The sequence below is a fragment of the Pan troglodytes genome, chromosome 7 (assembly GCF_028858775.2).
Source record: "Pan troglodytes isolate AG18354 chromosome 7, NHGRI_mPanTro3-v2.0_pri, whole genome shotgun sequence".
NCBI classification, from domain to species: domain Eukaryota; kingdom Metazoa; phylum Chordata; class Mammalia; order Primates; family Hominidae; genus Pan; species Pan troglodytes.
This window is the reverse complement of record NC_072405.2, coordinates 112,550,549-112,572,610: the sequence shown is the minus strand read 5'-3', so window position 1 is coordinate 112,572,610 and position 22,062 is coordinate 112,550,549. Positions and strand designations below refer to the sequence as shown.

At 36.6% G+C, this 22,062-nt stretch overlaps 1 protein-coding gene across 25 annotated transcripts in view; it reads left to right on the top strand.

The window, feature by feature from the left end:
- UBR5 (ubiquitin protein ligase E3 component n-recognin 5) overlaps positions 1–22,062 on the top strand; it is a 159,671-nt gene that overhangs the window by 93,117 nt on the left and 44,492 nt on the right. For 21 of the 25 annotated variants that reach the window (XR_010159302.1, XR_010159306.1, XR_010159307.1 and 18 more), the window contains 12 exons: positions 4,914–5,023; positions 5,852–5,964; positions 7,283–7,426; positions 7,523–7,634; positions 7,866–8,020; positions 8,259–8,456; positions 14,465–14,675; positions 15,601–15,727; positions 19,619–19,770; positions 20,224–20,319; positions 20,800–20,923; positions 21,287–21,384. Coding sequence is in view for 13 of the 25 variants with exons in the window: in XM_016959749.3 (XP_016815238.1) it covers positions 4,914–5,023; positions 5,852–5,964; positions 7,283–7,426; positions 7,523–7,634; positions 7,866–8,020; positions 8,259–8,456; positions 14,465–14,675; positions 15,601–15,727; positions 19,619–19,770; positions 20,224–20,319; positions 20,800–20,923; positions 21,287–21,384 (1,640 nt within the window). In the remaining 12 variants the exon portion in view is untranslated. The remainder of the gene's footprint in view (positions 1–4,913; positions 5,024–5,851; positions 5,965–7,282; positions 7,427–7,522; positions 7,635–7,865; positions 8,021–8,258; positions 8,457–14,464; positions 14,676–15,600; positions 15,728–19,618; positions 19,771–20,223; positions 20,320–20,799; positions 20,924–21,286; positions 21,385–22,062) is intronic. The other 4 variants (XM_063816510.1, XM_016959753.4, XM_063816512.1 and 1 more) reach the window with 2 other exon arrangements.

Here is a 22,062-nt window from a genome sequence, read left to right as displayed (position 1 = left end):
TTGATTGCACTGTGGTCTGAGAGACAGTTTGTTATAATTTCTGATCTTTTACGTTTGCTGAGGAGAGCTTTACTTTCAACTATGTGGTCAGTTTTGGAATAGGTGTGGTGTGGTGCTGAAAAAAATGTATATTCTGTTGATTTGGGGTGGAGAGTTCTGTAGATGTCTATTAGGTCTGCTTGGTGCAGAGCTGAGTTTAATTCCTGGGTATCCCTGTTAACTTTCTGTGTTATTGATCTGTCTAATGTTGACAGTGGAGTGTTAAAGTCTCCCATTATTATTGTGTGTGGGAGGCTAAGTCTCTTTGTAGGTCACTGAGGACTTGCTTTATGAATCTGGGTGCTCCTGTATTGGGTGCCTATATATTTAGGATAGTTAGCTCTTCTTGTTGAATTGATCCCTTTACCATTATGTAATGGCCTTCTTTGTCTCTTTTGATCTTTGTTGGCTTAAAGTCTGTTTTATCAGAGACTAGGATTGCAATCCCTGCCTTTTTTTGTTTTCCATTTGCTTGGTAGATCTTCCTCCATCCTTTTATTTTGAGCCTGTGTGTGTCTCTGCACGTGAGATGGGTTTCCTGAATACAGCACACTGATGGGTCTTGACTCTTTATCCAATTTGCCAGTCTGTGTCTTTTAATTGGAGCATTTAGTCCATTTACATTTAAAGTTAATATTGTTATGTGTGAATTTGATCCTGTCATGATGTTAGCTGGTTATTTTGCTCGTTAGTTGATGCAGTTTTTTCCTAATCTCGATGGTCTTTACATTTTGGCATGATTTTGCAGCGGCTGGTACCGGTTGTGCCTTTCCATGTTTAGTGCTTCCTTCAGGAGCTCTTTTAGGGCAGGCCTGGTGTTGACAAAATCTCTCAGCATTTGCTTGTCTGTAAAGTATTTTATTTCTCCTTCACTTATGAAGCTTAGTTTGGCTGGATGTGAAATTCTTAGTTGACAATTCTTTTCTTTAAGAATGTTGAATATTGGCCCCGTCTTCTGGCTTATAGAGTTTCTGCTGAGAGATCAGCTGTTAGTCTGATGGGCTTCCCTTTGTGGGTAACCTGACCTTTCTCTTTGGCTGCCCTTAACATTTTTTCCTTCATTTCAACTTTGGTGAATCTGACAATTATGTGTCTTGGAGTTGCTCTTCTCGAGGAGTATCTTTGTGGCGTTCTCTGTATTTCCTGAATCTGAATGTTGGCCTGCCTTGCTAGACTGGGGAAGTTCTCCTGGATATTATCCTGCAGAGTGTTTTCCAACTTGGTTCCATTCTCCGCATCACTTTCAGGTACACCAATCAGACGTAGATTTGGTCTTTTGACATAGTCCCATATTTCTTGGAGGCTTTGTTCGTTTCTTTTTATTCTTTTTTCTCTAAACTTCTCTTCTCGCTTCATTTCATTCATTTCATCTTCCATCACTGATACCCTTTCTTCCAGTTGATTGCATCGGCTCCTGAGGCTTCTGCATTCTTCACGTAGTTCTCGAGCCTTGGCTTTCAGCTCCATCAGCTCCTTTAAGCACTTCTCTGTATTGGTTATTCTAGTTATACATTCGTCTAAATTTTTTTCAAAGTTTTCAACTTCTTTGCCTTTGGTTTGAATTTCCTCCTGTAGCTCGGAGTAGTTTGATTGTCTGAAGCCTTCTTCTCTCAACTCGTCAAAGTCATTCTCCATCCAGCTTTGTTCCGTTGCTGGTGAGGAACTGCGTTCCTTTGGAGGAGGAGAGGCGCTCTGCTTTTTAGAGTTTCCAGTTTTTCTGCTCTGTTTTTCCCCATCTTTGTGGTTTTATCTACTTTTGGTCTTTGATGACGGTGATGTACAGATGGGTTTTTGGTGTGGATGTCCTTTCTGTTTGTTAGTTTTCCTTCTAACAGACAGGACCCTCTGCTGCAGGTCTGTTGGAGTTTGCTAGAGGTCCACTCCAGACCCTGTTTGCCTGGGTACCAGCAGTGCTGGCTGCAGAATAGCAGATTTTCATGAACCGCGAATGCTGCTGTCTGATCGTTCCTCTGGAAGTTTTGTCTCAGAGGAGTACCCGGCCGTGTGAGGTGTCAGTCTGCCCCTACTGGGGGGTGCCTCCCGGTTAGGCTGCTTGGGGGTCAGGGGTCAGGGCCCACTTGAGGAGGCAGTCTGCCCGTTCTCAGATCTCCAGCTGCACGCTGGGAGAACTACTGCTCTCTTCAAAGCTGTCAGACAGGGACATTTAAGTCTGCAGAGGTTACTGCTGTCTTTTTGTTTGTCTGTTCCCTGCCCCCAGAGGTGGAGCCTACAGAGGCAGGCCGGCCTCCTTGAGCTGTGGTGGGCTTCACCCAGTTCGAGCTTCCTGGCTGCTTTGTTTACCTAAGCAAGCCTGGGCAATGGCGGGCGCCCATACCCCAGCCTGGCTGCCGCCTTGCGGTTTGATCTCAGAGTGCTGTGCTAGCAATCAGTGAGACTCTGTGAGCGTAGGACCCTCTGAGCCAGGTGAGGGATATAATCTCCTGGTGCGCCGTTTCCTAAGCCCATCGGAAAAGCGCAGTATTCAGGTGGGAGTGGCCCGATTTTCCAGGTGCCGTCTGTCACCCCTTTCCTTGACCAGGAAAGGGAACTAACTCCCTGACCTGACCCCTTGCACTTCCCAAGTGAGGCAATGCCTTGCCCTGCTTCGGCTGGTGCACGGTGCGTTGCACCCACTGTCCTGCGCCCACTGTCTGGCACTCCCTAGTGAGATGAACCTGGTACCTCAAATGGAAATGCAGAAATCACCTGTCTTCTGAGTAGCTGATGCTGGGAGCTGTAGACCGGAGCTGTTCCTATTTGGCCATCTTGGCTCCTCCCCCCTCATATTTGTATATTAACAGTTGATTTTGATGGCCAGATGACAGTGTAGTGTTCTCTTTTGATGCCCTCGTTTTGTTATTAGATTGTATCCTTTGCAGGTGTTTTGTGGCAGTAATAATATGTTTAAGCCTTGCTATTAAGCCGACATTCTCTCTCCTTGTGTAATCATCTTAAATTTCTACCTAACTTCCTGCCCTACATCTTGATTATTGAAAGGGTTTTACAGGTTAATGTACTCAAGAGGGAAATATCTGTAAAGAATTCGTAAACGTTTTTTGGGTTGAAGGCATTTGTGAATGGAAACACCACTGTATTTTGTATAGCCCCACATTCTGGGGCTGACTTCTGTTTGGAGCGTAGTACAGAGATCTTAACACCTGTGCTTTTAGAAACATCTACTCATCTTTAAAAATAATCGTTTGTACTGTAATTTGGTTGTTTGGTACATGAACTTTAAAACTTTAGTAAAATTGTTAAATAACATTTTTTCTTAATCTTATAAAAATAGGTGACCAGTATAGATATGTGGGAGAGTAGTAATATCACATTCTAGAAAGAACATTTAACACATCAATGTATTTTCTTTTTTTCTAAATGTATTCAGGCATTGAAAAATGATAGGGATTTTACTGTACATACAGATTTTTAAGGTTCCAAAATTTTTTAGTTTGCTTTCCATTTATACTCAGATGTTATGATTATAAATTTACTAAGTTTACTGCTGTCATTCCTCTGAGTGTTAAAAGTGCAAACTTAAATGTAAAAACAGTGATTACTGTTAAGTTAAATGTAATTTTTAACAAACCAAAGCTATTGACTTTATACCTCATTAAGGTTTTGCTTTTAGTTTTCGTGTTCTTTCTCTGTCTTGGTTTTTAAAAAAAGATTTATAGACTTTTCTTCTAATTACGTTGGATTTTGTACTAAAAATAGAAGTAATAAAACATTTTCATTGTCTTATGAACTTTGTAAAGAACATTTGAAATAATTTTGATGTGTACAAATACAAGATTAGAATAGAATATGGTATTTAAAGCCTGTAATTTATGAAGTTTTTCAAGAGCTTCCTTGAAATCAGCGATTTCAAATATTAGCAAAAGAGCTAAGTGAAATTTAAATGTTAAGAACATAGTCTTTTTCATGTCAGTAGTACCCTCGTTTGCCAGTCACTGAAATGCATTCACTTTAAAGGTATGCTAGTGATTAATCAGTATTGGCTTCCCCCCACCATCACAGCATTTGTGGAGCAGCCAGGAGTATTTGCTGTGTACTTATTGAGATCACTCATGTTAAGATCCTGGTGAAAATAATACCAGTTTTCTTTTAGATTATTTCTAAACTCAGGTGAAATTTCTGATGAGAGTAATAGGAGACAAGAGGGTTAAGATGATGGTCCAGTTTATAATAGGTATATAAATAACAAATTTGTGAATAATCAGTGACTTTTCTGATTAAAAACTGATTTCTACCCTTTAATATATAAAAATATTTATGTTTGCACCATCTGTAGAATGCTGTTTAGTTGCTGTAGTTATTTTCTTAAACAGAGTATTAAATAACTCATTAAAGATGGCTAGTTTTTTAATCCTGTCACCAGATGGTTTAAGAATAAATTTTTATAAACCATTGTGAGTAGAGTTTCTTCTTGGAACTCTAAGAAATTAATGGTCTAATGGGCTTTTTACTTACTTGCCTTTACCTTTTTTTTTTTTCAGTTAAATTGCCATATCCAAATCTTAGCAGTGTTGCAGTGTGAAACTTGTTTGCTCAAGAGGCTTTGACAAAGCTGTGTTGATAAATTAAGCGTAAATTTTGTTATTTCCAGATAAAGCTTATCTGAATCATTGTCTCAAGTTGTTGATAGCTTTTATATTTTTCCTTCCCATATTAAACCACTATTTGAAAGCATGCATTGTGTACCTTTTATTCTTGAGTCTTAAAAATATACAATGAAAAAAATTAATATAAATACAGTTTAATAAAAAATGTTTTTAATATTCATTCTCTTATAAGAAAATACTTGTCTTTAAAAAATACTAGTTTCCATTATTTCATTTATCTAATTATAAGGAGAATCTTATTTCTTATCTCAGGCCTGAAAGTAAGCAGGAGCCAGTGAAAACAGAAATGGGTCCTCCACCATCTCCAGCATCCACGTGTAGTGATGCATCCTCAATTGCCAGCAGTGCATCAATGCCATACAGTAAGTTTTATTTGTTGTATGCATTTGTGAAAATAGGTCTCATGCAGACAGCTGTGTTTAGTTTGTTTCTGATTTAAGGCAACTCATATCATTTTTTACATCTTTTTATATAATTTGTATCTCTATTACTTTGGTTTTTTTTTTTTTGCATAACCTTCTTTGAATAGAAAGATGGTATTTACAGTGTTGACTATTTCTATTGTTTTTCAGAATTAGAGTTTTAAAAAGACATGTGAAATTAATGATAGTAATAGAAGGAAATAATCGCCACTAGCTAGTCTATCTACTCACTTTTGTTGAGACTCTTATTATTGTAAATTGGTTATGTCTTGGTCACAACTTTTGCTCAAAATTTGTAAATTTATAAACCTACACTTACTGCCACACCATGGATAGAATTTTTTCAAAAATTCCTTAAAATAAATTTTATGGTGTTAATTGCTTTGCAATTTAGGAAATTAAAAGTTAGACTTTAATAGTTATGTGATAGTTTTCTTAAAACTGTCTGGCAGATCTTCCTTTTTAAACTCTGGTTAGATACTATAATTTTGGGAGTACAAAATACATTTTACGCTATTTCTTTGTACTTGTTTATACTGGTGTTAATACAATTAAACATTAATGGTTACAATTGTTCTTCACTGTGAATTTATTGGAAGTACAGATTAATCAGAAAACTCCAATTCATAAAGTAGTAGCTTAGGAAATGGTTGAGAAACTTCACTTATGTATCCCTTTAAAGATAGTCTTTCTTATAAATTTAGATGAAATCTATAAAGTCTCTTTTACATTTTCTTTTTGGTACTTACCATTTTGTTGTTGTCTAAGAACGACGACGGTCAACCCCTGCACCAAAAGAAGAGGAAAAGGTGAATGAAGAGCAGTGGTCTCTTCGGGAAGTGGTTTTTGTGGAAGATGTCAAGAATGTTCCTGTTGGCAAGGTTTGTTCAAGATATCTAAAACTTAATTACTAACAGAATTATAATGATATTGGTTATCCAGGGATTTGTGGTTGATATCTGAGTCCTTTCTTCAGGGCTGTTTTATTTATCATCTTCAGTGGTATCTTTAGTTGCACCCCTGCATCTGATGCAGATCTGTCTTCTCAGTCGCTGACAGATGAAGAGATTATGCCTCTCTTTGAGCATTTGTGATGATATGTTGCTTTTTAAAAAAACTATTATTTGGGAATAGTTTTAGTTTTGTAGAAAAGTTGCATAGAGATACGTTACTTTTTGGTACAGCCCATTTGTTGGATCTCTTAGTTCTAGTTGAGATCATCTTCCATGACATTTAAAATTCTTCCAGAGTACTGAAAAACCTTTTTACAAGTCACCTTCCACTTTTTCTCCTCTCTTCTGTTTTGCCTTCTAAGAAACCATCAATTTGAGTGCCATTAATTTCACTCTTCTACTGACACATATTTAAAATGCACTTGCAGTTGTAGAATGCCTGTAAAGTAAAGGTTTTCATGATTACTCAGTAGTTTCTGAAACGTGATAGTCTTTCATTTATACTTAAAGGAAAGAGCAGATATACCAGTTTCTGCAGCTTACAAAGGTCTTTCTCATATACCGTTTCATCTGATTCTCAAAATAGACCTGTAGTTCATGGGTAGGTGTTTTCTTCTGAGAATTAGATACGGGCTTAAAATAAAAAGCATCAAGTAGCAGAAGTGGGACCCAAATTTGTCCTGGTTTCAAATTCTGTGCTTGTCTTTCTGTGCATTGCTGACCCTATCCCTGTGTTGACTGTATTGTAGCCACTAGCTGTATGTGTGGCTATTTAAATTTGTTAAAATCAAATAACTTAAAAAAGTCAGCACCTTCGTCACATTAGCTTCATTTCAAGTGCTCAGTAGCCACTTATGGCTAATGGCTGCTATATTGGACACTGCCAATATAGAATGTTGCCATTTTCAAGAAAGTTCTGTCAGACCAAAGGCTGCTTTAATTTAATTAGGAGATGGGAGGATTTCACGGGCTATATACTTAAGTTTTTCAGTTGATTACTGAAAACATTCACTGACTGTAATCACTGGCTGTGTGGGTCAGTTTTCTCTAGCAAATGAGCCTTGAATATAGATGTCAGTAGCAAAGCTCAGAGTCTGTCTGGGTTGATTTTATAACTTGGTGATCATTGAAGAAACATACAAAGAATTAGATTCCTTTAACATTAAATTAGTTCAGTGAATAGAATTTGTATGTTGATTTTATATAAGCTATTGCTAATGTTCATTGAATTTGCCTATACTTCCAGGTGCTAAAAGTAGATGGTGCCTATGTTGCTGTAAAATTTCCAGGAACCTCCAGTAATACTAACTGTCAGAACAGCTCTGGTCCAGATGCTGACCCTTCTTCTCTCCTGCAGGATTGTAGGTTACTTAGAATTGATGAATTGCAGGTAAGTGTAAAGAAGTCATTCAGCAAGTGAATATTGGAACTGACTCCGTGAGTTTATTATGGAGTTTGAAAGCAAAATTCCTTTTGTGTCATGCAGGTTGTCAAAACTGGTGGAACACCGAAGGTTCCCGACTGTTTCCAAAGGACTCCTAAAAAGCTTTGTATACCTGAAAAAACAGAAATATTAGCAGTGAATGTAGATTCCAAAGGTAAATTTTGAAACTTCTTCAGCTGGCATATCCTATACTTGTTCAGGAAATGGGAATATGATAAAATAATTCAGGGCATTGGCATTTTTTTGTTCCCTATCTGTAACATTATGGAATGGCATGTATCTGTTTGAATTGACTTACAGGTGTGGCCAGAGAAGTTAAAATTGTAGATGTTTATTAGAGATAAGATGTATAACAATTTTTCTTCTCATTTGTGTGCTTCTGAAGGTGTTCATGCTGTTCTGAAGACTGGAAATTGGGTACGATACTGTATCTTTGATCTTGCTACAGGAAAAGCAGAACAGGAAAATAATTTTCCTACAAGCAGCATTGCTTTCCTTGGTCAGAATGAGAGGAATGTAGCCATTTTCACTGCTGGACAGGTAGAGGCTCATTTTTGCTTTTGAAAAGTGATAGGACAACAATGGCATTTTTGTGAGGTTAGGGGGTCTGGCTCTGGTTAGCTTATCAGTTATTCAAAAACCTAGAATATTTAGCACATTTGAATACTAGGTTTCTTATTACTATTACTAAAATCTAATTTGGAAATAAATATGCCTGTAAAAATCAGATACATTTTTTGATTAGGAGTCAAACTTTACCATTTTCCCATTATTATAGGAATCTCCCATTATTCTTCGAGATGGAAATGGTACCATCTACCCAATGGCCAAAGATTGCATGGGAGGAATAAGGGATCCCGATTGGCTGGATCTTCCACCTATTAGTAGTCTTGGAATGGGTGTGCATTCTTTAATAAATCTTCCTGCCAATTCAACAATCAAAAAGAAAGCTGCTGTTATCATCATGGCTGTAGAGGTAATTTGAGTATTGAAACTACTGGGCATTTTAATTCACAAAACACCACTAAATAGTCTTGAATAGATCTTGCAACAATCTTAAATAGATCATTCATTGCCCCTTTCTTCCCTAAAAGAGCTAATGATCTATTAAAACAACATAGACAAGTACATCAGTGATTATCGTGTAATTTAAGTGTTTGAGCAAGGCGTGCATAATGTTGTAGGAGCACAAAGGGGAGAGATATAAATCATACTGTGACTGTACCAAAGACTTCTTTAAGAAGCGATACCCGGACAGATCAGATAGGCCCCTTAGACACAGGGATGGAGTTGGGAGGTATTATCCCAGGCACCAAGAGCAACCTTTGTGAATCTTATTAATAAGTTGGGAGAAAGTACTTTTTTTTTGATGTGACCAGAATTCTGGTAGGGATCCTGTGGGTCAGTGAGTAGCAACTGAAAAGGCTGGAGAGGGGCACTAGGGTGTTTGTTTGTTCACCTAACGCTACCTAAACTTCAGCCTGAAAGTGAGGAGGAGGAGGAGGATTATAAGCCAGTGAATGACGTGCTTTTGATTTTTTAAAAAAGATCAGCAGTGGCTGGTGGGTGTTTAGAGAGCAGTTGATAGATATCAGAAGTTTAGAGATCAGATAAAAAGGTTAATGTAGGCTGGGCGTGGTGGCTCACGCTTGTAATCCCAATACTTTGGGAGGCAGAGTGTGGGGTGGATCACTTGAAGTCAGGAGTTTGAAGCCAGCCTGGCCAACATGGTGAAACCCTGTCTCTACTGAAAATACAAAAATTAGCCCGGCATGGTGGCGCATGCCTGTAATCCCAGCTACTCAGGAGACTGAGGCACAAGAATCACTTGAACCCCGGAGGCGGAGGTTGCAGTGAGCCGAGATCGCGCCACTGAACTCCAGCCCGGGCAACAGAGCGTGACTCCGTCTCAAAACAAACAAACAAACAAACAAAAAACATTTTTAAAAAAGGGAAAAAGTCAGGCAGTAATCCAGGTTAGAAACAAAGTAAATGTCAACTTTTGGAAATGAGGAAGGAGGGGATGGATTTAAGAGATCTTAAGAAACTAGAACCTATAAAGCTTGGTAACTGGATTTTAGCAGTGAATGAAAGAATTAATAAAGCTTCTGATTTGGGCATGGTTGATGGTAGAGAGGAAATATAGGAGGGGGAACAAATGGGATAAGGGAAAAGGATGAATTTAGTTTTAAACGTGTTGTGGTTTGTTGTAATAGAGTATTTGTTAGATGTGGAGACAGTGCATTAGAAGCTATTGGAGCAATTTCAGCCGAGATTGACCTGATATCGGTGAACATTTTAAAAGGATTCCTTATGACGTGCTGAGAGTACTAGGGTGAAAGTGAGTAAATAGGAGTGCCAGTTAGGAGGATATAATAATAATCCAGGTGGGAGATGATAGTGACTTAGCCCAGGGGGTGGAGTTAGGAGTGAAATGTGACTAGATTCTAGTTACGTAGTCATGTGTTGCTTAATGACAGGGATACATTCTGAGAAATACATTGTTAGGTGATTTCATTGTTGTACAAACATCACATAGTGCACTTACATGAACCTAGATGGTATAGCCTATTGCTCCTAGGGTATAAACCTATATAGTGTATTTCTGTACTGGATACTGTAGGCATTTGTAACACAGTGATAAGTATTTGTTTACATAAACATAGGAAAGGTACAGTAAAAATACGGTCTAAAGGATAAAAAAAAAGGTGCACCTGATAGGGCATTTAGCACAAATGAAGCTTAGAAGATTGAAAGTTGCTCTGGGTAAGTCAGTGAGTGAGTGGTAAGTGAATGTGAGGGCTTATGTTATTACTGTACACTGCTGTAGACTTTATAAACACTGTACACTTAGGCTACACTAAATTTTTTTTAACCTTTTGATTTGTTTGTAATAATAATATGCTTAAAACACATTGTACACAGTCGGGCACAGTGGATTGTACCTGTAATCCCAGCATTTTGGGAGGCCAAAGTGGATGGATCCCTTGAGGCCAGGAGTTTGAGGCCAGCCTGGGCAACATAGCGAAACCCTGTCTCTACAAAAAAATACAAAAATTAGCCGGGTGTGGTTGTGCCTGTAATCCCAGCTACTTAAGAGGCTCAGGCACGAGAATCGCTTGAACCTAGTAGGTGAAGGTGGAAGTTGCAGTGAGCTGAGATCATGCCACTGCACTCCAGCCTGGGCGACAGAGTGAGACTCTGTCTTACACACACACACACACACACACACACACACATACTGTGTAGCTATCTAAAAAATAACTTTCCTATATCCTTAAGGGTTTTTTTGGGGGGGAGGGGCAGAGTTTTCGTTTCTTTCTTTCTTTCTTTTTTTTTTTTTTTAAAAAACTTAGGCTTGGGAGTACATGTGAGATTTTACTGCAAGGTAAACTCATGTACAGGGTTTTTTGTACAGATTGTTTCATCACCCAGGTATTAAGCACTTTTTCTATATTTAAAATTTTTTACTGCCTTTTTAAAAAATGTGCAATTTACAATGCCTTCTTCTGTAATACCTCCTGAAGGACCTGCCTTAGGCTGTTTTAGTTAACTTAAAAAAAAAATAGATAGAAGAAGTACATTCTAAAGTAACCAAAAAAAGTGTAGTAAATACTGTAGAAATCAGTGACCTAGTTTTATCATTATCGAATATTATACTGTACATAAATTGTACTGTACTTCTATATGATTGGCAGTACAGTAGGTTTGTTTATGCCAGCACTGCCACAAACAGTATGATTTAACAACAGCTACGATGTCACTAGGCAATAGAACTTTTCAGCTCCATTATAATCTTATAGTACCACAGTCATATATGTGGTCCATCATTGACCGTAATGTTTTTATGCAGCACATGACTGTACTAGGTATCTTTTTAAGGTAGAACTAATAGATTTGCTAATGGCTAAATGTAGGGTATCAAATAGACGAAGCAAGAGGGTTAATGGTTTTGGAAGAATGAAGTTGTCATTTACTGAGTTGAAGACTGTAGAAGTGAAGAAGATTCAAGAGTTTGGTTTTAGATGTGAAGTTTAAGATGTCTCTTCTGATAGAGGAAGTGAATGTGAAGACATTTTAATAGATGTCTCTTCTGATAGAAGAAGTGAAGGTGAAGGTTCAGGAATTTGGTTTTAGACAGGTGAAATTTAAGTTGTCTATTAGAAGATTATCTGACAGATTCCTGGACCAAGAGGAGATGGCAAGTAGAAAGTTAGATGTGTAAGTCTGACTAAGAGAGAAAGGCTCAAGCTGGAGAAATTTACTTGGGAGTTGTTTATTTAGAGGAATTATATTGAACAAGATCATGGAGGTGGTGAGGAGAAAAGGTCCAAGGACTAAGTCCTGAGAATAGTCTCAACATTTAAATGTTAGGGTGATAAAGAGGAACGAGCATAGGAGATCGAGAAGGAACATCCACAGGGTTGGAGGAAAGCTAGAATGAGTTGTGTCCTGGAAGTCAAATGAAGAGCACATGTCAAGCAGGATGCTGGGACCAACTGTGTCAAGTGATGTGGTAGGTCAGTGAAGTGAATACTGAATGTTGACTGTTGGATTTAGCTCCATCTAGGTCATTATTGATAGTGGGGATGAAAGCATTAGAGTGAACTTAGGAGAAAATGAGAGGTGAGGAACTGAAGATAAATATCAGCAACTTTTTTGAGCAGTTTTTCTATAAAGGATGGAAATGGAGTTTAATATGGGAGCATATTCACCCTCCATTAGATTGGAGGTGAGAAGTACTTTTTAGAACTGCATCTAAAATAGACTGAATCCAGGTGCTTATGAGCACTATCTGTAAGCTTTTATTTAGACACCCAGACTCATTCTTAGCTTAGCTTTGCTTGTAACCTACTGCACTAGTGGTTTCAAACTAAAGGAGGTGATGATACAGAGGTAGCTGTGGTCTGAACTTGATGTCTAGAAATAGCCTTCATATCATTTTAGAATTCTTCATGGGTTACCAATATTGAAAAATCACAGGATTTACATTTAAAATCCAGATTTTAATTTTAGAAGATCTGGTGAAATTGGGCCTCGTAATCTACATCCCAAAAACATTAGACTGGTCTTTACAATTCATTGCAGTTCTCACTACTTAGAGTTTGTTGCTCCAAGTGCTAGTGATGCCATTTAGTATACAGCTTCTGTTATCTCTTTTACACACAGCCTCCTTCATTCATTTATATTACTTCAAGTGTAGGCATTTGATTCTGTGACCTCTTCACTTTGTCAGGATCTGACAGGTAGAGTCATCATCCCGCAGGTAGGGATGAAGTGTGTCATGATTAGTCTTTATACCTACCTCAGTGACTAGGGCCTACCACACAGTAGACCCACAAGAAATTTTTTATTGAACTCACTCTGCCTTTTGCTATAAGAATAACTGACAGATGTAACATACAATGATGCAGAGTAAACTTTTCTGCTTGTAACACAACTAAGTAGTATTGATACTCTCAGTGTGAGAGCCCATCTACTATAGTCTGGCAGGTTGGAGATAAGAGTTTCCTGTAGAGTAGTAGCTGCTTCTAACTAAATAATTGGCTGTTTCTTGAAACCAGTGTATATGACAGCACCGTACAACAAAATATCTTGATTTTAGTTACCCTTTGAAGGTACTCTGTTCTTTGTTCTTCAGGGAGACTTTGACATTTTCTCTCAACATATTTTGTATAAATTTCCCTATGTTTTGGAAAGTTTAGTATTAAGCTCCTCATGAACTGGAGCTTGCTGTTGATGAGGTGACTTCAGAGCCATAGTTAGTTCCACAATCAAAGTGGCCTGTCTCACGTGTAGTTGATAGTGAAAGTAGTTGTTTAGGTGTGTTTTCTTGTGTGGACATCTGTTCTCCACCCGCTCTCAAGTTGGGGATAGGGGAGAGCTTATTTTGACAGTTTTCCAGAAGGTGGCAAGTTGTTCAAATGCAGTTTTTTTTTTTCCCTTTATACTCCCACATGCTCTTTTCCCGCCTGCTTATTTCTAGTTATAGTTAAAATGAACAACTTTGTTTTATAAAACTAAAGCTTTATATTCGATTCATTAAATATTCCACAACTACAGTTTTCCATTCTGAAAGAATGAACTTCTTGGTATATTCATGCTATTTGTCAGAAAGCTAATGATATGTTCTATAAATACTTATCAGTACCACTGTGTCTTTGTTAATTAAATTACACCTGTCATGATCCCTGCAGAATTGAAGGTATTGGTTTTCATATAACCTTTAATAGCATGTAACCTTTAATAATAGTTGGTTGGGTGTGGGTTGCTCATGCCCAGCACTTTGGGAGGCTGAGGTGGGGGCATCACTTGAGCCCAGGAGTTTGAGACCAGCCTGGGCAACATGGCAAGACTGCCTCTACAAAAAATCAGCCTGCTGTGGTGGTGCATGCTAGCTACATGGGAGGCTGAGGCGGGAGGATTACTTGAGCCCAGGAGGTTGATGCCATAGTGAGCTGTGTTCACATCACTGCACTACAGCCTGGAAGACAGAGTGAGACGCTGTCTCACACACACACAAAAGCCTAAGAAGGTGAGAGTAAGCCTGGAATAAAATTTATATCCTTTGCTTAATTGGCTATCATTATTAAAAGGGTTCTAATTAGATAGATAACATGAAGTAAAAACCAAACATTGGCAGACTATGGCCCAAAGGCCGAATCCAGCCACTCCTATTCATTTATGCATTGTATGTGGCTGCTTTCCCGTTTCAGTTGCAGAGCTGAGTTAGTTGAGAAAGCTAAAAATATTTACTTGCCCTTAACAGAAAGTTTACCCTCCCTTCTCTATTCCTGTCGATTGTATGTTCTGCTTAAAGTGTACCCTTAAGTTCTGTTTCTTTTGGTAGGCCACCTGAAATTGTCTCTACTGATTTGCAAATCTGATTATATATTATTGTGTTGGCCGTGAGAAATTTTTAATATGTGTAATGTGCTACTCAAATTCATTGAGGTTTTTTTCCCCTAATTTGTCTGAGCACAGAAACAAACCTTAATGCAACACATTCTGCGCTGTGACTATGAGGCCTGTCGACAATATCTAATGAATCTTGAGCAAGCGGTTGTTTTAGAGCAGAATCTACAGATGCTACAGACATTCATCAGCCACAGATGTGATGGAAATCGAAATATTTTGCATGCTTGTGTATCAGTTTGCTTTCCAACCAGCAATAAAGAAACTAAAGAAGAAGAGGGTGAGATTAAGAACTATAGCAAGGTCTTTAAAGGGAGTTTTAGGCAATTTTGAAAATGTAACAGTTGTTAAAGAAAAGCAAATCACTATAAAGAATTTGTGTGTCCTTTTTTTTTTTTTTTTTTTTTTTTTACTTTCTCAGAAGGTAAAGATGGGTATGTAAGAAAAAAAATTTTGCACCGATGTGTTTTTATTGTATTTAATACTATATGATATATACAAACTGGATATGTAATGCTAAATGAACTTTACTGATTTTATAATTGCAGATGACTTATTACATGAGAATTATTTAGCAAGTTAAGCCAAGTTACATTGAGGCAACTTTTATCTAAATTTTTAGAATGTAGAGGAGAAAAATCACTTAGTGAGGTGTTATATGTTTTTGGAAGATAAATAAGCTTTTTTTTGCCATAAAGTTTTTAATTGGCTAAATGAAGGGAGAAATTGAGGACAAAGTGTTAATATATAATTCATAATGTGTTTTTTTTTTTTAATTTGCTGATGATACTCTGGTAGCTACATTTTTGAATAGTGGTTTGCAGGTTTCTGACCTTTATGTCATTATCATTGAATCAGTAAGGATTATACATAGTACATAAACTGAGACTGAAGTACTGGTAAGTAGGTCTTTTTCTATTTTAATAAGTGAAAGCTAAATTTCAGTCTTCTTATTAATGACCTTATTTTTGCCCTTCGTGGATTGAGAAGTAAGGTGGAATAAGGAAATAAATCACATGTGAAAGATCAGATAGTTCAGTCTGTCTGAAGTGTTAGTTGCTCTAAGGAGGAAAAATTGAACAATTGGTTATCTAGTATGTGAATTAGAGTACTAAATATATAGAGATTAGTGTTTAGTGGACTATACATACTCAGTGTATTAGTTTTAAAACTTAAATTGATCTTAATTTTTTCTCATTTTTCAGAAGCGGAGCGTTCTGAAAGAAATACATTTGCAGAAAGGCTTTCTGCTGTTGAGGCCATTGCAAATGCAATATCAGTTGTTTCAAGTAATGGCCCAGGTAATCGGGCTGGATCATCAAGTAGCCGAAGGTAATGTGATTTTTACCAGGAAACTTTAATTGGAGGAAAAAACCAAGTACAGAAAGCAGTATATCTCTTACCTGTCGTGTACATGAATTGGTGGGTCCTTTTTTGTTTCATTTTTGTTCCTCCCAATAACACCCTGGGAAAAATAATCTGATAACAAATTAGAGTTTAAGGTGGAGCTGGGACACTTAATAAATTTGAAATAATTTAGACAAGTAGTTTAAATTTGTTTCTTTCAATTTGTTCTAAATTCATCATTCTTGCTTCCTAGGAAGTTAGTGTGTTATTTGGAGAACAAGTAGTATAATAATTGAAGGAACCTTAATCTTTTCAGATTGCTTATTTAGGTCAGTTTCTCAGATATCTTGATCTGGGAAAAAAATGAAAGGGTGATGTGTATTATGGATGTCTGATGTTTAAATTTTCAGGCTGAGTTTTGGGATGGACAAACTTTTATAACACATTAAAAATTGCTAGGTATTTGACTAGATAATGAATATAAAGAATTCAGGATATAGTTTTCTTTCTGTAGGAAAAAAATTTATTGTCTGCTTGACAAGATCATTAATGGAAGCACTGCTCACTATGTGCTAATGTGGTAGGTTGCAAAGTCTACTTAAAATGAAGATTCTCCTTGCCTATTTTCTGTTCCATAGTTAACTATTCCTTTAAAAATGTGTATTCTTAAATTGGCAACAGGAAGGCTACCAAGTTGATCCAAGTTGATAACTTTACCAGGTTCAAAAACATCCTGAAGTGAGATTTATCAAAAAGTACTCGTGGGTGACCAAATTACAATTTAAAACAGTGCAAAAACGTTATATAGACTAAACAAAATGGAAATTATCACCAGTTTATTTATTCAGGACTATGCTAGGCAGACAAAGTGTTTGGTCTAAAGTGGGAAGCAACTTAAATTCTTCATGAAGAAATTAGTGTCTGAATTATTTCAGGTATTTCATTTCCTCAGGGAAATTACAGGTGCAAATCAAGTTGGACTCTGATATGGTTGGTCCAATGCCAGTGCTGCCATCTTTTTTTCATGTCAGGATTATTTTGAAGGCAAAGACTAAAAGGAGCTTCAAGAGTGGGTGATGTGTTGCTCACAGAAATAATTTGCAGAGTAAGCTCCTTTGAGGAATTTGCCGAAGATTTCACTGCAGTGCTCTTAACCAGTTCAAACTCAGGGCTGCCGGTTGAACAGATGAAAGCACAGGAGTCTTATTATCCACGCCGGGCAGTAGGAAGTCCACAGACTGCTTCATTGAAGTGAAACCCTCCTCTAGCCTCCAATGGATTTTCTAGGCGATGCCCCTTGATGAGTATGCAGGCTGGGATTCATGAGCTGTAAGCTCAAAACTGATGCAATTTCAATATTGAATGGAATACTGTTAAATGCCTTCAGATGATGATTTGACTCAGAAGTTTTATTATGTGACTCAATAGTTCCTGAGTACAAAGGGCAGATTTAGTGGAAAGCTTGGTTGATGCATCTGATTGCAGGTGTATATACTCTAGAGATTGTTAATCTGGAAGACACATGACCTTCGCTTTTTTGTCACAGTGTTATGTTTGAACATGACTGGATTCTAAGGCTTCTGTAGCATGGATATAACGTGCTTACAAAGAGGAAATTACATCATCCTTGAATTCTTCCATATTGTCAGAAAATACGATGACTCCAGGCAAGCCTTTACGAAGAAATGTCAAAACTCTGAATCTTAGCAGCCAAGGTGGTATCTCCTCAGTATTGTCCTCAGCCACTGAGGATACAGGTGAATCTTCATGAATTGTGTACAACATCTTGAAGAATAATTTTCTTTTTTTGTTTTTTGTTTTTTGTTTTTTAAGAATCTATATGAGGAGCTGGGCATTGTACTTAAAAATGTTCCCAAGACCTAATGAAGAAAAGAGGTTAAGGACAATTTTAAAAATGACAAGGAATGGCCCCCTCATTTAATATTGAATTGACTACATCACAGCAACAAAGTTGGGAGTTTGCAAGTTCAAGATGAGACTATGGTCTCAATTTATCTTCATTTATTCTTAATCTGCTTTAAGCTAGAAGTTGGAGAATAGCCCACATAATGTTTTTTGTTTGGCCTGCGCAATGTTAAAATTTTTTTTTCCTTTAATTTGAATGCCTTCAGATAAGCATGTGTGCCTCTAGCTTGTCACTACCCCCATTTCTTACACCTGACTGCCCTTATTTTACCTTTCTGACCCATTAGCCATTGAGTTTGTGACTCTGGTGTAAGCATTCTTAAAAAGGCCAAAACATGCATTTATTTTCAGGTTATTTGCAGTGTCTCCCAATTATTGCTGATTTTTTTTTTCTTTGTGCTTTGAGTAAAACACATTAGGTAGGATACCAGGTGTCTGTTGAGCTTAATTAAAATTGTATAGGAGCATCACAGTGTGAACAGTCACCATGGTGTGTGCTGTTACTGGTAAGGAGTCTTCCTTTTCCTCTGGGTGATATCTTTGGACAGGGAAGTGATCTGGACTGAAACAGTCACTGTGCCATGCTCCCATCCACATTATAAAAACTCTTAAACTCAAATTTCTAAATTGGAAAAAGAAGACATTGATACTATAAAAGAATTAACTATAGTTATTTTTAATAGTGAATACTATAATGGCAAATATATTATTTGAGACAGTAACATTTACATTGCAGAATCTTCTGGAGTGTTTTTATTCCAAAAAATACATCATAAATAAGTCTTATAAAATAGATATGCTCTTGAACATAGCCTCTAAAAATAATTTTTGTGAATGACTTTTTAAAAAAGGTTCCTTATAAAATTAAAAATGTATTGACATGGAAAAACACATTTATCCTCAAATAATAATTGCAATTAGAGATTTAAACATTAATAAAACTTGAAATTATTTCTAGATGTATTATGCGTATCTAGTAAGGTGTTAGGTCTTTCACATGAGAATGTCATGTCTGAGATTAATTCTACATGGGAGAATGAAGTCCCTTATGCGTTGTCTGGCCCTCAAAATGAAATTTTTACTCTTTATCCATTTACAAGCTCTAAAATTGTGGCTGAGTGAAGGGATTTGCCTTTTGTGCTCTCTTAAATCATTGTTAGTTCTAAATGTATTAATTTTGTAGCTGTTGTAAGGTTTTATTCAAAGGTAAAGTATAGATTTTCATACAGATAGTTCCCATTTCCCCTAACGAGTTCTGTGTTTGTGATTATTTCTTTTTCTTTTTAGTGATGTGTACACCTGTATAGTGTTTTTTTTTATAGCAGGAGGAAAAAAAACCATGCCCATACATTAACAACACATTTTATAAACTCTAGTTTCATTCATTAATTTCTTTGGGATGCAAGTTGTACTGTTAAAAATTTTTTTGTGTGTAAAAATCTAAATTGGTCTTTGTTTTAAAACTAATCATTGTGTGGATATTAGTTCAGTTGCTTTTGAGATTATAAAGGGATTTAGTGTTGAACAATACTGGTTTTGTGCTAATCAGTATGATTGCTGATGTCTACTATTAAACTTAATTATTAACGATTATAAACGGGGGATAGAAACTTTTTTTGTTTTAATGTTTAGCTGTTCTTTTATCTGAACTGTATGAAAGATTATTTCTAATCTTACTTCACCGCAGCTTTCGTTCCCTGTGCTTAAGTTTGTGTGGGAGCTTAATATAGTGATTTTAGTGCTGAACGGTGTACTAGGAGCCCCCAGTTTTATTTCTATCCCTCACTGACTTATTCTGTGATTCCAGAATTGGCATTTGTACTTCACTTCCCTTGCCTGGAGTGCTTGCTTGTAGGACATACTTTCATCTTCTCAGATGAGAAGTTCTGTACACCGTTTCATTATGTGTAGATATGGTAGTGAGCTCTGATTTTGTTCATGTTCTTTTAGTTTGAGATTACGGGAAATGATGAGACGTTCGTTGAGAGCAGCTGGTTTGGGTAGACATGAAGCTGGAGCTTCATCCAGTGACCACCAGGATCCAGTTTCACCCCCCATAGCTCCCCCTAGTTGGGTTCCTGACCCTCCTGCGATGGATCCTGGTAAGAGCTGTTATTTAATTTCATTTAGTGTTTAACAAAAAGAGCAGGTCATGAAAGGAAATAATTTTAACATTTTAAAGGGATATTTAGAAATTTGAAATATTTGAAAGTAGTATGATGAATATTATAACTAGTTTAGCTATAAAAATTAGATTTAAGGGATTTATATTTTAAAAATTAAAATTCCAGAACTCTTGTCAGGTATTCCACTTTTACTGAAATATTTATTTCTATACCAGTAAGAATAATCCCTTTATTAGTAATATATCAAGATAAGTCAATAGATTTGCCTAGTGGATTCCTTCTCTTGTAGTTTGGAAAAGAAGTTTCCACTTAAACTCTATCCAATTTGACCTTTGGCTTGCAGAGAAAAGCCTTAAGGCCAGTTAAGAGAATATGTTAGGAATATGTTGCCTATAATGATATACATCCTACTGTTCTGTTTACTGAAAGATGGTGACATTGATTTTATCCTGGCCCCCGCTGTGGGATCTCTTACCACAGCAGCAACCGGTACTGGTCAAGGACCAAGCACCTCCACTATTCCAGGTAAGAATCTGTACTCTTTGTCTGCCTAGTCATCTGGAAGAAAAAAGGACACACTTTGGATATAGGGTTCTACAGATCTACACTTTATCTCAAGGAGACTGTTCTTTGCTTGAAAAACATCTAATTATCTGAACTACCTTCCATCTGTCAGTGCAAATATGTGGTGTCTGTGTACATACATTTAGAAATCAGATGAGATTTGTAAAATGGTGTTCATAGGTTTAAATTATTTGTGATGAAGTTAATTTATTACTGATACTAGAATATTGTTCTGGTAGCTTATGCCTGATATATTATTCCAGAATATTCTTTTAAAAAAAAATTGTAACTGCTCCTTGCAGAGCAGGGCTAGCTACCCCATAGGCAGTGTACCCTATTGTCTATGTGCTTATGTGCCCCATAGGCAGGGTAGCCCAGAATATTCTTTTACTCTGTCTTCTTCCTTGTTGTTTTGTACCAAATGGATCTGCTTAATTACAGGTCCTTCCACAGAGCCATCTGTAGTAGAATCCAAGGATCGAAAGGCGAATGCTCATTTTATATTGAAATTGTTATGTGACAGTGTGGTTCTCCAGCCCTATCTACGAGAACTTCTTTCTGCCAAGTAAGAGGATTTGATATATTTTTCATGTGAAGATTTAGCTTAGCTTAGCTTTTACTATTAAAGTTTATCTTCTTACACTATATGGACAATAGTTATGTAAATTTAAAACAATTTATCAGAATCCAGCATGATATTCCCTCTACTGCTAAGCTCTGTTGAGTGTAAGAGGCTGTCTCAACATCATGTAGTGTACACTAAATGCATACAAACTGGCTTTTATGTTAGTTTGATTGAGGTGTATATTTATATGTGAAAGACTAAAACAAAATTTAGTTTTTTGTTTTATCATGAACATTTATTTTATAATCAGGAAGGAAAATAAGTAGTAATTAATATTTTTACATATAATTTTTCTTATTTTAGGGATGCAAGAGGGATGACCCCATTTATGTCAGCTGTAAGTGGCCGAGCTTATCCTGCTGCAATTACCATCTTAGAAACTGCTCAGAAAATTGCAAAAGGTAATTTATTTCAGATCCTAAATGAGTTACATATTTTTCAGTTTGGATAGATTCTCTTCTGTACATATATTATAATTATTCAGACTGGATTTCTATATATGTAAATGATACAATTGGTTGGAAATGATCAAGATTTGTGTGTGTATGAAATTCATGTGTTTATTATTCCTTCAAGTTTACTGTATCTTCCAACTTTCCATCAAAAAACAGCTGATATAAATTTATTGATTTAAAAATAAATACTCCATAATGAACAGTGTAAAATCTTTGGAAAATAAGATGGATTACTGATAGAACCTCTTGGTAGTTAATTGGTGTTAAGTGATATAACTTTACAGAATAATAGACAGATGTCTTGTTATTTCTGACTTAGAATTCCTGCTAAATAGAAAGCATTAAGGAATATCAATTCTTACCTTCCAGCCTTTGAAAGATTAAAGTAGTTATCTTTTTAAAACACTGATAAATAGTTTATGAGATGGTCTATAATTTGCTAAATAGAGCCAGGACTTGAGTCTTAACTGCCTGAAACAGAGCTAAGGATTCAGATGGCTGATGTATAGTGTGTTTGTATTGGCATCATATGTGGGTATGATGTAATTATGCTTTACTTTATATTGTTCCAGAGTTGGTTAGATTTCTTTGCATGTCATCTTTGTATATCACTTTTTAAAATTG